We start from the raw sequence: 16,653 nt of genomic DNA, 5'->3' as shown, positions 1-16,653 counted from the left end.
CTTCATAGCTTCCTTCTTTTTCTCATTCCATCCATCCTCCTCTCCCCTATTTATGCCTCTTTAGGCCTTTTCATGCTCCCTCTATTAGCTCTGAAAGATTGTTTTCCTCTCAAGTCTTTCCTTTCTCTCACACCCTTTCACCCTCTGCTATTTGCTATTATTAAGTTTGTTCACAAGTTTAAAGCCTCTTTCTGCTTCTGAAACCTATTCCGAGCACTCCACTTCTATTCCGGATAATCGCCCCAGCCTTTGCTTCTCTCCTCATTGTATCGCTCTCTCTTTCCTTTCTCTCCCTGGTAGAGTTCAATTTCCATCTGCTGTATATTTCCGCAGTATCTCTTTTTTTATATACCGCACATAGGACATGTTTGTTTTCACAATGGATTCGATTGAAGTTCTGTTTCCTATGACTCCCTCCCTGCCTCTCTCGCTCTCTTTCACTATCACTCACTCACCCAATTGCTCCCTGTCTTTCTTCTCCCTTGCCTCTCTCTCTTTGCTGGTCCATTTATTTTACTGTTGATCAATCTGCCAAACCCCTAACCTCCACTCTACTCTATTTGCTGTGCCATACGCAGTTACTGTCTCCTATCACAGGGTGAAAGTAGGCAAAAACGGGCATTAATGCCAAATGGTTTTTTCCCGGTTAATTCCCTGATTACGGGATGTTAACGGACATCTGTGGACATTTACCGAGAAAACAATTTACTGAAGATTTGTGGACATTTGTGGACATCTTACTTAGGCTATATTTTTAGGAGCATGTCTGCGTGGTCTCAAAGAGATGATTATGTGAGTCTTTGCATGCGCGTGACTGCAAATGTGTGTGTGTGTGTGTGTGTGGGGGGGGGGGGGGCGGGGGGGGGGGAGGGGTGCTATTGGTTAAGTCTGTCCTTTGTCAAAGTGACCCATGGTTTATGTGGGGTCTCTGTAAGCGGTTGACCAAAACTCACAGGCATTAAGGTTGTAGAGTTTCCATCTCTGCATAATATATTTCTGTGCATTGTCCTGTATCTTCAGGAATTTCGGGGGAACACTGGGGCCATCTTCAATAACAAATCAGACGGTATACCCCATGGAACTACAGCTACATGAAGGTATCGTTTGTGAATCATTTACCAATGATTCCTGGAAGTTAATTCACCATAGATCCCTGGAAGTTACATTGCGTGGCACTTCCAAATAATGATACCACAGGGAAGATGCCACTCCAAACCACAAAACCGTACAAAAACGTTAGGGAGGTTAATTAACACAACACAACTCAAAGACAAGACAAGCCTGTTATTTCTCATTATACAACAAAACAAAACACGGCGCATTTATTTTCTCATTTCCACAGAGACTATTCCTCTGTTGCAAAACCCTGCGTAGAACAAAAACGTATTTTCCGCGGTTTGCAAATATGACGACTCTGGTTTGAGGGATGAGAAAATAAGGTAAAAGGGTGATCAGCTAAAGCGGAACATCAACTATCTCCAAATGAAATGTAGGAAAGACAGACACGCGGATGGCAGAGAAATAACACAGGAGGTTGACATACTGTACACAGTACGTATTTGCGCGCACAGGGACATGGCTTGTGGTTGAGGGTACAGGGGGTTATGGGTTTAGGGTCAGTAAAATCCTCACTGTTAATATATCCATTTCTAACTCCAAGAGTGCTCAAGTGTAACCAAATGGACACTGCGGGTCTATTTTGTTACATTTTTACACTCTGAGAGTAAGGATCTTACTGTGAAGGCGTTACAGGAGAGAGACTCCATACAGCACTGTTTCCCAAACAATGGGGTCGGGACCCAATTTTGGGTCGCGGACCCATTTTTAATGATATCCCTTTTTGTAAATTATTATTCCAAAAGATCTTCAAAATGTTTAAATAGTCAAACATTTCAATATCAACAATAATAAAGTCAAAAGATTTTTCCAAAAGAATTTCACAAATAACCCCCAGATATTTTATATACTCCGAAATAGCAGATCTACAAGGTCACAGCGTGTCACAATGAGATTGTAGATCGGCTATGTTCACTAATTTGGGTCACGGAGACACGTCCAATTTCTCTTTTTTGGGTCTGGAACTAAGACGTTTGGGAACCACTGCCATACAGGACTAATGTGGCCAACTACGGTACTACTACCACTTAACTACAACTACTACTCTTTTCTTACCTGATCCTAGGGCTAGAATGAGGGACGGAGAGAGAGTGCAAGGAAAAGAACAAGAAAAGAGCAAAATAGAGGACAGTGAAAAGCAAAGCAAGTTTTGAAGACAATAAAAGCAAAAGAGATGCTGTGGGTTTCTTTTTGTTCTCTCTATATATGACATTGATGCTGCATCTTTGCATGGTTGCACTCCCAGACTAGGCACAGGTGTGCTGTGCGCGTGACCGCGCGTCTGAGGCCTAGTCCAACAGCAAACCATGCAATGCCGATGTCATAAACAGAAAGGTAAGGCAAAAAAAAGCAGTTGCTCAGCATCGTGCAAAGGAAATATCCTCAGTGTTGATTTAACTTTGATATAATGGCCCAAATCAAAATGGAGGACCCGGTCAATTTGTATACACTTGATAAATTAACACTGAGGGTATGACTGTGTATATTCAATGATCGATACAATATTTCACTGCAAAAATACACAATAGATTTAAACAACATTCTTACAAAGACAGAGATGTCAGCAATATCAGTGTTCTTGAAAATGCAATTACTGCAGTACATTACAATAACATTATACCAACAACAATATTCTTCTTCTGACAGATTAGGAGGAGAGAAATAATGATTATGAACTTATAAGGCTACATGACACTCGTTATAAATGTATATATAATTATGCATAACAACATAAAACAAAGACACCACCTTATAACTGACTGTTATGGTGGCACATAATAGCACACACACACACACACACACACACACACACACACACACACACACACACACACACACACACACACACACACACACACACACACACACACACACACACACACACACACACACAGACTAGGGAAAGATACTCACAGATAAGCAACTTGTAGCTGATAATTATCCAATTAAGTCAGCTGACACAACATTTGAGCATTGCCAGACAGCGTATAGTAACCGCTAAAATGGTTTGAAAAGTTACAATTCCGTTCAAAACCGGTATGGCATAACTGAACTGCCCAGTGCCCACCCACGGGGATTCATCAATAACTGGTCTTTGGTGGAAGCTCACTGTAGTGTTTGTTTGCTTCTGGTGTTTGCCATGGAGGACTAGCTGCTGGTGCTAGCTGTTTCCTGTCAATTTCACTGGCATTGTTTCCACCCGGCCAAGCATCGCTGTGCATCAGCCAGCTGTCAGAGCGGGCCACAATACACAGCCCACAATGTGCTCGGGCCGCACAATCCAACATGGGCCCATCTGATGCGCTTTCATTGCAGATTTTCCAATTTTCCACTGTGTGGAACAACTATAGCTAAGCCAATAGCGAACAGCCAAGTACACAGTAAAATCCTGAGTGTTCATTTAACACATTTTGGGGCGGGAACCCCTTTTGGTGTTAGCATTATGTTATACTTTAGCTATTGAAAAATAGCAGATCTACAAGCTCATAGCGCGCCACCGAGTGGCGCGCTATGAGCTTGTAGGTCTGCTATTTTTGAAAAATGTAGAAGACATTTTTGGAAATCTGATCTCAGGTCAAAATGGGTTAACTCTGAGTGTACAAATGTGACCAATATTGTAGATACACTCACAGAGTTACAGAAATGAACACAGAGGATGTTACTGTATGTATACAGCTGTCCACATAAAAGCCTGCCTGTGTTTGAACAAAAAGGCAGAGCACAGTGGCTATTTATAAAGTTCAAATTATTAGGAGTATAATAGGCTGGGTGTCCTGTATTAACCGGTGGCCAATTTGGTAATCTTCTGAGACTTCTAATTAGGCCACACAAAGTGCTGAATCATTTTGACAGGTTTAACCATTAAATGGCAACTTCCCGGGCACTGTCTGATGCCTCTGGCTCTCTGCATGTGTGTAATAACTGTATGTGTAAACAAGTTAAGTGTACGTGGCTTTGCACGATTTGGGGTTTAAGTGCCTGTGTGTGTGTGTGTGTGTGTGTGTGTGTGTGTGTGTGTGTGTGTGTGTGTGTGTGTGTGTGTGTGTGTGTGTTTCAATGAATGATACAATAAAAAACAGTATATGCCATTACAGAATGGTATAGGCCTATATGACAAAAGGTCACAGCAGCGAGCCTTGGCAAACAAAACAAGACAGTCAAATCTTCTGTTATTCAAACTAAAATTATGTGACAAAAGCACAAAACTCTAATAACTCTATGGGCGACACAAAGCCACATTACTATCACCAGGCACATGTTGTCATGACAGGTACCTACCACACTGCACCAAAAGCACGTGTGTTGTTTTCACATGAATCATCTCTCCATCATCATCATCATCATCAAAGTGAACAGGGTCCTTACCTGGCTGAGCGGGCTCCTATGCTAAAGCCCATGTATCCCTCCTGGGGAAGTGAGTCATCTCCCAGCTCCTTGAGGTCCTGAGGCCGCAGGTATTTGTCCGTGTCGCCGGTCATCGCATCCTCACCTGGAGGAGGATGGAAATCATCATACAATCCCCACGTTAGCCTGACACTAGTGCTGCGTGAGGCGATCCAGAGAAAGAGGTATACAGTGTGCTGGTGGATGCGGCACTTCAATCAAGAAAAAAATGAAGAAAGGCATTTAAAGAAAAACACCAACCCGCATTAACCTTCCCTTTATTTAATTCAGTTTATCATCAGTCTACATAATATCACCAGACCAAACCGGCCTGCATTGCTCACTGCAACTTTTCTTTCTATTCGTCTGACCGTGGCATGACAACAACATAGCCCTTGAGCTCATACACCGCTGACTGAAATAAGGTATTTTTAGAGCCTAGAAATTATTCAGTGTAAGAACAAAACTGCGATCATATAGACATGATGCACAGCAGCATCCTTGCGGTAGACCAGCTCTGCTGTAAAAACAAAACGCAGTTCCTCTAGCATCTCAACAACACAGAGGCCAACCAAAAAACACACACGCACCACGGGGAGCTTTTAAAGAATGAACGCAACAAAGCACTTGACCGCAATAAAGCACTTCAAAGCAAACAACACACTGCAACCGCACCTCGATCGGCGGACCGGTGGACTATGACACGCCGATCAATGAAGCCGCCGGAGCGGCGAGAGCGTTTCTCCTTCTCCCTCATGTTGTCCGAGGACCGAGCCTGTGTGTGCGTGCGTGTGTATGTGCGCAGCGCGCTGCCTGCCTGCCTGCCTGGCTGCAACACTTCGCTCCTTGGCTCCTTCACTGCAGCCCCTCCCCCTCGACGGTGCCTGCTACCTCGGATACTGCCGCAACTGACTCTGTCTCTACTGTGCTCCTCCGAGTCCGGACTGGAAACATTGAAGCCGGTGATGCAGGTTGTCGACGCGCTGCTGCTGCTGCATACAATGTATCCTATGTCATATCACCGTGACCGTCACACTCAAACAAACGTTATACGTCACGATCCGAAAACGGCTTACAACCTCCCGCAAGAACACACACGCGCGACTGTCTGCACGCCAGTGAGTAAGGATTTTTACAGCTGATGCAGCACTGGGCTATAACGTCACGGGGCTATAACGTCACTTGCTTAACTCTCTCTCTCTCTCCCTCCCTCCCTCCCTCACATCTTTCCCCGGCCGTCTGTCTCTCTCCCTCTTTCTGCTTCTCTCTCTCTCTCTCTCTGCCTCTCCCTCCTCCCTCTCTTTTAGTTCGATCCACAGTGCCCTTTCAAAAACAACACTCTTATTCGCTGCTGCCAAAGAACAAACTTACCTATGGCTAATGCAGCGGCCATATCGATTCCAATTCACTGACCACTGCAATAAACCACAGCTCTGTTTTATCCCCCCAAATCCACCACCAAAAATATGTCCGAACAGTGGCGTGGGTTAGTGTTATCACACAGCAAGCCCATTCAGTCCGTAATTGTGTTGTTGCTGATAAAAGTTTCCCCTCTGTCGACTATAGACGTCACGTAGGCGATCAATTAACCATGCAGCCCACAGACTGTCTGTAATATAACTCTAAAGTATCCGTGGGCTACTGTTGGACTTGGAGATACGAGTGTATAGTATAATAAAATAGGAACGGGTGTCTCTGCCTTCTCCCTTCTGCCGCAAAAAAAGTCGAATTATGCGGACTTTTCAGACGCCTCGCAGCAAAACAGCGCATTGCCGCACAGGAAAAAAGTAAAAGTCCAAGGCAATGCAGCCACCTGACGAGGTTAATAATTCCTTGTTGTGTAGGCGGCTCAACGAAAGCTCGTCCCATTCGATCCCATTGGATTTAGAAACGGAGAAGGTATTGGAGAATCCCCAGCTGATTCCGACTTGCACTTCCAATACTAAAGCACCAGTTGACTTGAAATGGCATCAACGCCGCCCGCGCGGCAGACAGGACTGGATCAGGAGAGGATCGCACTGTCTGGACTGGAAGTACTAAGTAGCCTATTTTGTGGCTCTTGGGTGAGCGCGCAGTAATCTGATAGTCATAGTCCTAAATGTAAACAAATGCCTCCTCGAAGGCAAGAGAGACTAACTAACTGGAATGGAATGGGTTGAGCAGAGAGTGAAGGGACAGAGAGAGAGAGGGACAAAACCCTCCTTATGACTGAGGACAGGCCAGCCTTGGGCTTGAACCCTCCTCCTGTACTTTTTCTCTCTAGTGACAGTATGTGGGGTGATGATAAGGATTGGGAATTTGGCTGGGGGGTGGGGGGATAGTGTGTGAATTTATTTATGATTTATTTTTTTTAATTCAAATTACATTTTGGTACCACATTCACTATTATTATTTCTTTGGGTAAAGTATATTAACCATCTAGTTGCTGTGTTCTTATACAAATATAGCCCCATGTGGCATCATTTACCATTTTTTTAATGGACTGTCTGAAGTCAGTCGCCATACAAGAGCACCTGTTGCAATTTGCAACTGGACCTAGACTTATGTGTCTTCTAGCTTGCCAAAAGAAATATACCCCCCACTGTTTTTCTGTAAATATACTTGTACTGCTCCTATTGGTGATCTCTTGTATAGTATTGTATGTCTTTATATGTCTTGATGAACTGAATACACATGACCACAATGGAAACAAGTCCTCAGGGCTTTTTGTGTTAGCCTTTTAGCATTATTGAGACGGGTGACAGCCGGAATGTCGACGGCACCCGGGAGCAGTATGGGTTGGCACCCCAGCCTGTGTCTTCCGTGAGGAGGAAGCCCAACAAACCCATGGTGAGGCCTTTAGAAGGGCCATTCCTTCCTCAGTGTTTCAAACTCGAAATGCTGAGGAAGGAATGCTGCTGCGTGTGCTTTCATGAAATAAAGAAACTCAAACTTTATACAAGAGAGTGTGGATATTCCCTTTTTCCGTAGACTGGTGCAACACACAGGTCCTGGACCTGGTGAGACGTAGGAGGGGCCCGAACACGAGTCAACCCACAGAGCCTAGTCGTCCTTCCACGCGCCAGTTCCTCTCACTCCCAGTCCCGGCAGAGTAGTTCCGGAGCAACGGATAGTATGGGGTCTTTCCCAAATGGGACTGAGCGAGGGTAGCTACTGGGAAGTATAAGTCGGGACTTGATCACCCAGGCTGGGTCACCTGAGTGAGGGGTATGATGTTGCGATACACCACTGAGGATACGTCCCAGGTGGATCCATGCAATGTTTTTTTTCCTTCATTTTAACTGTGCCCCTGTACCTTTTGCAAACTGTTAATAGTAAGTACTGTGGAAGCTTGTAAACTATAGTGTTCACCACAGTATTCAATAAATCTAAAAATTGCATACAATTACGTAGGTAATTAATTATTGTAATAACCTTCTACCAATACTAGGGATGAAGACATCATGCACCATTGTAAACAACATCCTGTAAACAACTATGTTGAGCTTGGAGATTAGGCAGGCGCGCTTACACACAGCTATTATAAGTACAGTAGAACAAGGGTTGAAGTCGAGATCTAAAAATGGTGGCCTGCCAGGAGGTGGTCAGGTGTGATCTATAGAAAGCGTGAGATCAGCCGTCAGAGTGTCAAGGTTACACACACATCTTGACACAGAGTGACCTGTCATGGGGTGTCTGGTGGCTCCTTCAAAACCGCTCTCAAAGGGCACCTACGGACGGCTGCAATTCGAAACTGGCCCCCGTAAAAATCTGAATCCCCTCACTGTATATGTCTCTTTTCCCTTTTTACCTCTATGATGAATTCCTGTTCTGTTCTTTGACTATATAGAAGTGTATTTGTACGTCTCTAAATGTTTTGATGAATTGAACATGGTGGACCCTCTTGTAAACAAGTGTAATGCTTAATTGGGTCGTCCACTCACAGTTAACAGTCTTTGTATTGAGTTTGTGCTTGAAATGTACTGTAATTCTGCAAACTGTTAATAAATATTTCAATCAATCAAAAAAAGCCAGTTAGCGCACGCACACACACACACACACACACACACACACACACACACACACACACACACACACACACACACACACACATACACATACACTACATGCTCCTTGTGAGCCGTAAAGACCAAAAGAGTTTGAATCCGACTCCTGGTCTCGTCTCGCATGTCTCTCTCCTCTCTTTGCCCTTGGGTTTCCTGTCTCTACTCTCTCCTATAGCTATAGAAACAAAGCTTATGCAGAAACAGAGAAGAGAGAGTGAGCTGTCACGATTCCCCTCATCCGCTCCTGTACCTGCAGACTAATGGGATTGGCCACCAAACATTATGGGATTAAAGACACGTAGAAACAAACCCCCTACAAGCCGTTCCTCGCACATGCATGCGTGTAGTGTAGGCAAACAAGACAAAGACGTACATGGCTATGCATAATGTGCACATGGGCTTGCACTCACTCTTTGACTTGCAGAGACACAAATCTGTGCACGGGTGCACGTGCACATACATACATACATACATACACGCTCACTTTCACACACAAACATACTGTACATACAGGCAAACACCACAACAACTTGCATAGACAAATTCGGGCTTGTATGCAACAGCTATGTATCTCAGCCCATTCTTGTGTTACTACTATTGGGCAAGGTGTTATTGCCCAGTGTTATGAGTGCTGGATATCAATAACACCATGACATGAGTGATCACTGAGTGAGCAATAACACCGTTTGCTGCACATGAGGCTGTGTGCGCACACCCTTTTTACCTCCTTTATGATGAATTCCTGTTCTGTTCTTTGACTATATAGAAGTGTCTATTTGTACGTCTCTAAATGTTTTGATGAATTGAACATGGTGGACCCTCTTGTAAACAAGTGTAATGCTTAATTGGGTCGTCCACTCACAGTTAACAGTATTTGTATTGAGTTTGTGCTTGAAATGTACTGTAATTCTGCAAACTGTTTATACATATTTCAATCAATCAATCAAACCCTGGTTTATAATCAGCCATAATGACCATACAATCACAGATTTCCCTTCATTAGATCTATGGTCATATAGTGCAAAGTCATCCGTTCTCCACTGACAGGTGTGTCTGTGTGTTTGTATGTATAGCGTGCGTGTGTGCGTGTGTGCGTGTGCGTGTGTGTGTGTGTGTTTGCGTGTAACCTGTTGAGTCTAGCCATATCGCCTGACATAGAAACTCCACACCTGAGCCCATGGTCCCCTGAGCAACAGTGCATGAACAAGCTCATCAATTTTACAGGCCTGTCCACTCTGGTTCCAAAACAAAAGGATGAGGGGGCCTGAACTTATCAGCATGTGACCTGTGCCACACAGTAAAATCCTCAGTGTTAAGTCAACTGTTACTGTAATAATTACAGGTCTAATTGTATACTTGCAGAGTTAAAATTAACAGATTTTACTGTGCATAAACCGATAAGTAATACCCAATGTGAATTAACAGATTTTACTGTGCATAAACTCCCAATGTGCTACAAATTGATTAATTGGTTAATTGTCTATTAAGTTAACATTTCATCAAATGTAAATAAGGCTCTAGGAAGAAATATTTTACGATTACTGTGCCCTAGTTTTCCATGTGTCATTAAGACTCATTATTAACTGTTGTCAAACAGAGTTTGAGCTCTGAGCTCAAGTTATAGGAATAGTAGCATACGTTACATAACTGAAAAGTGCTTGATGAGCACAGTTATGTAGTTTATTATGCTGCTTATGGTGTTGACAATGATGAGAAACTAAAGAAAAGTTCCAGTGGTTTAAGCAAATTGAAATTTCGAGTGGAAATGAAAATGAGATCGAGAATTTGTAAATGAAAGCAGGTCACTTGGTGCAGTTTGTCAGCTAGCATGACTGGATTGTCTATGACCAGCCAAAATTCAAAACAACCTCACACGTTCTCTGACATGTTCTCTGACAAAATGAGAACTGTACACCACTTTCTTGCTGGCAAGCCACAAAAGCCAAGAACACTCAAATGGAATAGAATATATGTGTGGACATAGAAGGACAATACGTTTAGACCAAGTTTTGGGAATAATAGTGCCTTGAATTGCATAACTAACATTCCATTATCAAGAAATAGTGTGTGCAGCTTAGAGCGAGAGAGAGTGTGCGTATATTCTGGCTGGGGGTGTGTATAGATAGAGTGACTTTGGCAGGCAACTTCCTTTAGACTGTAAAACAGTAAAAGCAGAGGAGATATAGCATGACAGTGGCGCGATGGTTAGCTCTCCGACAACAGGAAGCAGGTGACGGCTGGGCGGACAGTGGTATGTGAGTGGGAAACAAACAACAAAGATGGCGTAAGGAAGCATACGGGTGGGAAATACCTTCGTCAACACCTGACATACACTCCTCATTGAGAATTTCAGGCATATTCGCCCGAACTACACACAGGGTTAAAAATGCAAAATGGTCAATAACACAACACGTGGCACACAATCACATATGGCATTCACTAGTAGTGTATGGAGGTCATGCACTCAATTAACACCAAACACAAGTCAAGCTAATTTCACTCTTAGCACTCTGAATGGCGTGGCCGATTACAGTACATGAAGGGAGTTCTGAAATTGTGCTCGTACCTTCGTCATCAGACATGTCGAGGAACTCGTTCATGGTCTCCGGGACGTTGATTTTATGTTTTTCGGTCGCAGTCTGTGCACAAGGAAAAGCAGATGGAGAAAATGAGTATAGCAGATCATGACACAACAACACAACGCCCCCGCCCCTGTCACTGCTGAGGGAAGTACATTCATACCGAATCCATAAAGATAGAAAAATATAAAAACATTTCCAATCCAAAACCACAGGGGGTTAACGTGTTGATGTTATCCCCCCACGCCACGTGTACATGTTATTTCCACATATGACATTCCTGACATGATTTATCTCTTGGGATAATCATAAAGGCCTAATATAAATGTTAATAACAGTTAGAGTCATGGTTGCCTTGCAGAACAACTTCAACTTCAACCCCCCCCCCCCCATTTTAGCCACCCTTCACTGGTTACCTGTTAGTTATAGAATTGATTTTACGATTTTACTTTTTACTTTTAAAGCTGTAAATGGTCAGGCCCCCCAGTATGTCTCCGACATGCTGGCTCCCTATAAGCCTACACGTTCACTCAGGTCCTCAGACAAAGCCCTCCTTGTGACCCCCACAGCCCCATCTTATCACAAAAGGTGGCAGGGCATCCCAAACTATGGAACGCCCTACCTATTAATTTAAGACTTGCAAAATCTGTGTCATGTTTTAAATCCCTTCTAAAAACCCACCTTTACGTTAAGGCTTTCTCTTAATTTCCTTTTGCATACCTTATTCTATTTTTGTGTCTATGCTTTCATGTTGTGCCTGCTGTCATTCAATGTTATCTTGTTGTAGCTGTGACTACGTTGTTGTTGTTGTTTTTTACCCTGTTATGTAACAGGGTGCGTGTCTTAAGTACCAGGTCTTATTACTTAACTTAAGACCTGGAGGCGTGATCAATGCCATTTGGCCACTCAGAATAGCCAAATGGCATTGACCACGCCTCCAGGTCTTAAGTTAAGTCATACGACCTGGTATTTAAGACACGCATAATACTGCCCAATGTCTTGAAATGTGCTATATAAATAAATTCATTATCATTATCATTAACCCAACCAACTTGATATGACCAATGCAGGTCCCACAGAGCAGGAAGCATTCAGCAGAGATGTGAAGGGACAGCCGAGGCCACCATGAATAATATATGTCTCACAGTCACCAACGGGTACAAGAGGAGGAACCTTTGTCTTAAAGATACAGAGACAGCATGATCCATGTTCAACGCTGCAGATCCTGCCAATGACTTCTCTCTCCCTCTGTTTGTTAAAGGAGAATTCCATACTAAAAGGCTTTCTTACCTTTCTCTGTAGTTGTTACGTCCCCACCAAATAGGTCCGGGGTGTTATTTTGTGCAAAAGCTCCTTATTGGCTATTTCCCCTACCATAAGCCCTAAATAAATTGCATTGAATGGGGCTATGGGGTGTTGTGCTAATTCGCTTATTTCCATCACTCAAAAAAACTTTTTTTTGTATATATCCTCTCTTCATAATGTAAATAACACTTTACTACTTATTTCGATGGAAATAAGCGAATTAGCACAACACCCCATAGCCCCATTCAATTCAATGCAATTCATTGAGGGCTTATGTTAGGGGAAATAGCCAATAAGGAGTTTTTGCACAAAAAACACCTGGACCTCTTTGGTGGGGACGTAACAACTACAAAGAAAGGTAAGAAAGCATTCTAGCATGGAATTCTCCTTTAACTCTGTCTCGTTTGTTAATTATGCCACCTCCTTACGTTCCTACAGTCTCTCTACCCTCTCCCATCTTCTTCTGGCTTCCATACACGTGAATGAATCAGGTCACTGTCTGTCAGTGATCTAGGGCTATTTGAGGAGAAACCTTGAGCTCAAATCCTGGCACGTCACTCATAGACAACATCCCACACGTGACACAACATGGCTGACTGGGTTCACACACAGTCTGGACTGATGTTGTTACTCGGCAATCCAAAATTGTAATGTGGTCCAAAAGAATGTCAGCTCGTTCAGCTTCTACAGTATAGAGCAGGGGTTCTCAACTCGTGGGTCGCGACCCCTTTTTTTTTTTTTTTTTGCAACTTAATGACTGGACAATGAAAATGAAGAGTTTACATATAGTACACATAGTACATGCAAACACCTTTCTAATGATTATATCTGGTTTCAGTATTTATTTATGGTGTATTGTCTCTATTATTAAGGTTATTGTAGCAGTCAATTTATATTGGGGTCGGGAGGGGGCAGGGCGGGGGTCCCGAGACATTGCCAAAGCTTTTTTGGGGGTCCCCAGCCAAAAACGTTGAGAACCCCCGGTATAGAGCGTCGATGTCTGACATCACTGCCGCTAGAGAGCGATATCCGCCTGGGTCACAGTTATTTTGTTCTATAGGAAAGTCTTAGATCACGTCATATACAGTAAGAACTATGTTCCAAAAATAATCAAATCACCCGGTGATGTATGAAGCATCAACCAACTGTGAAAAAGTACTAATTTATCCAAAAGGTAAGAAAATATATTTGATCAAATGTAGGCCTAACTCAATATCACAACAACCCACATACCTGACAAAATTGTCGGGGTGATTTATTTATTTTTAGAACACAGTTCTTCGATCTAAGATTTCCCTATGGGAATTCCAATAGAAAAGATAATAAGTAGTCGGAAATTGTTCCTAATCTCAAAAACTTGTATGACATTTTACTAGGCATGAGCATCTACTCTACATGGCACATTTTGGAATAAAAATCATTTTTTTACTTAAAACAATTTAAAAAGTCAGTCACGGCAGGAAAGAGGTTTACCACAAAAGCTGTATAAATGTATTCTCTTATTACTATGCTCCTGCCAAATGACGGTAAACACATGACCTTTAATTGCTTAAGACTATATATTTTATTTATGTATTTATTTATTTATGTATTTATGTATTTATGTATTTATGTATTTATGTATTTATGTATTTATGTATTTATTATCTTTTTCAAATTTCTGTATCTTTATGCTTTTAAAAGCCTTGCATGTCTTTAATGCCTTTTTTATACTTCATGTAAAGTACTTTGAATTGCTTTTGTATTGATGAAATGTCCAAATTGACTTGCCTTGCCCAGAAGATTATGCTCATGTCTGGGAATAATAGCTTGTATGGAGTATGCCATGGTGATATCATAGCACAGGTCAAGTATAGACCTAACCATGTGACGCTCGCTGACTCACCATGGTGACCAGGTTCTCGTCCGTCAGGGGCCTCAGAGTGTCCACCACGGAGATGTAACCAAGGCGACGAGAGATGGACAGGGCAGTGTTCCCGTTCTGAGAGACCAAGGAGTGATGTCGACAGACAGTGAATAGAACACAAACAGCATTACAACCCATTCAGGACGGGAACCCCTTTTGGTGTTTTAAGCATTATGTTGTAGCTGTTGAAAAATAGCAGATCTACAAGCTCATAGCGCTGCAAAATGGTGAAAATGTGGCGCAAATCCTTGAATATATATTCTTTCAGAGCAAACGTTTTTTAACTCAAATCCTTGTTTCTGGGGGTCCCTGGAACAACATTTTTTCAGATGGGGGTCGGCAGCCGAATAAAGATAATTCTGGGGGTCCTTGACATGAAAAAGGTTGAGCATCACTGACATAGTTTTTCAGAAAACCTTTAGGATTTAGAAGACATTTATTTTAGAATCGGCCTCATTCCTAAATGGGTTAAGTTACATCATCACACTGGAGCACTTGGAGATGTAGTATATCACTTCTCAAGCGTATCAGAATGAGCTTCATCGTCACATCACAGTTTTACACGGAAAAAAGCAGTAGAGAAAAAAACGAACTAAGTAAATTGATAAAAGATAAATAAACATATATACATATATTATACAGATAGTGTATGTGATAGCAGATATGTACAAGATGTAGAAACCACAGTAGTGCCTTTGGAACATTTTGTAATCGATTGTAGCATGCACGCGCACAAGTGTGTCTGTGTGTGTGTGTGTGTGTGTGTGCGCGCGCGTGCGTGCGTGCGTGCGTGCGTGCGTTCATAAAGAAAAGAGAGATAGGTTATGTCATTATTTAGATATTTTCTTGATTTTCTACGTTCACATGATATTTATTTTATTTTGGGAAAGAGTATTGTGTTGTTGTTTTTGTTGAATCTGATGATGTCATTTCCATATATGGTAGTGTGTCGGTGGAAAGCTCACTAGCAGCTCAGAGCATGTTGTGCTTCAGTGAAGGCGGATGGTGTGTTTGTAAGCAGCGTGTCGATAACATGTGCGTGCGTGCGTGCGTGCGTGCGTGCGTGCGTGCGTGCGTGCGTGCGTGCGTGCGTGCGTGCGTGCGTGCGTGCGCACATGTTTTGCATGTGCGTACACTGACCAGGGTGAGCTCGTTGGCTGAGGCTCCATGCTGTAGCAGCAGATTGATAATGTGTGTGTGGCCCTGCTGGGCCCCCTGGTGGAGCGGAGTGTACCCATTCTACACAGAGAAAGAGAGGGGGGGGGGGTAGAATTAGAGGTGGAAATGACAGGTGGAAAGAGGAAGTAAATCTAGAAGGCACTACAGGAGGTCAAATATGGGGACAAATAACATGCATCTCAATGTGTGAGAAGGAAAGCTTGCCATCTCTCCTCTCTTAGTAACCGTTGCTAACGTGCCTATTGGACGGGACTTAACGAAGGGCTAATTGATAATCATGTGTCTACCTTGGTTTTGCAGTTGACTCGGGCATTGTTCTGCAGCAGGAAGTTTGCCATCTTCACGTTTCCATAGTGACACGCCACATGCAATGGAGTGTAGCCGCTCTGTACAAAGTAAAGAGATGACAGAATACTATAAGAATAACAATACTATAATAATAATAATTGTCCTACTACAAGGAAAACATGCACATGTACATATGATACTCTTTTTCTCTTTTTTGCACTCTATATTCTATTTTGTTTGCTGTGTTTTGCTGTTTTGATGTCGTATTATATTTTTGCTGCTGCATTGTCTGAAGGAAGCCAAACAGAAATAAGTTTTACTCTTATGTACCTGTACACAAGATGTAACAATAAAGCACAACCTTGAACCTTGAACCTTGAACCTTGAACCTTGAACCTTGAACCTTGACAGACACAGCTAGATAGATAGATGAAAGTAAAGTGTGTTTCCCACAGGTTGAGAATGTACTCAATATATGCCCGGGCGGGAAATGGCTCTTATTTTCACATTTTGTGTAAGAGAATTCCTCTCTATGATTCACAATGTGGAAGCTGTATCACATTTCATATTTCCATTACATTATGTGAGCACTGCACAATTCATAATGGGGCAGATGAGTGTGTATATAACCTATTGGCTGTAAACAACTCCTGTCAGCACATCAGCACAATAACACGCACGCACGCACGCCGCACGCACGCACGCACGCACGCACGCACGCACGCACGCACGCACCACACACACACACACACACACACACACACACACACACTGTGTAACTTTGTGTTGCTCAACCTTCAGCCTCTGCAGGTCTCTATCACACTGTACGTGACTATAGCAAGCCTGTTAT

General features: G+C 42.8%; 1 protein-coding gene across 1 annotated transcript in view; it reads right to left on the bottom strand.

Annotated features, from left to right (window-relative positions):
- Positions 1 to 16,653, bottom strand: part of ank3a (ankyrin 3a) — a 249,797-nt gene that overhangs the window by 48,201 nt on the left and 184,943 nt on the right. Inside the window, exons 19-23 of the mRNA XM_079511692.1 lie at positions 15,803 to 15,901; positions 15,477 to 15,575; positions 14,316 to 14,411; positions 11,113 to 11,185; positions 4,483 to 4,606 (exon numbers count right to left, since the gene is read on the bottom strand). Of these exons, the coding sequence (XP_079367818.1) occupies positions 4,483 to 4,606; positions 11,113 to 11,185; positions 14,316 to 14,411; positions 15,477 to 15,575; positions 15,803 to 15,901 (491 nt within the window). The remainder of the gene's footprint in view (positions 1 to 4,482; positions 4,607 to 11,112; positions 11,186 to 14,315; positions 14,412 to 15,476; positions 15,576 to 15,802; positions 15,902 to 16,653) is intronic.

The sequence above is a fragment of the Electrona antarctica genome (assembly GCF_951216825.1).
Source record: "Electrona antarctica genome assembly, chromosome: 10".
NCBI classification, from domain to species: Eukaryota; Metazoa; Chordata; class Actinopteri; order Myctophiformes; family Myctophidae; genus Electrona; species Electrona antarctica.
This window is presented reverse-complemented; position numbering and strand designations above follow the sequence as displayed.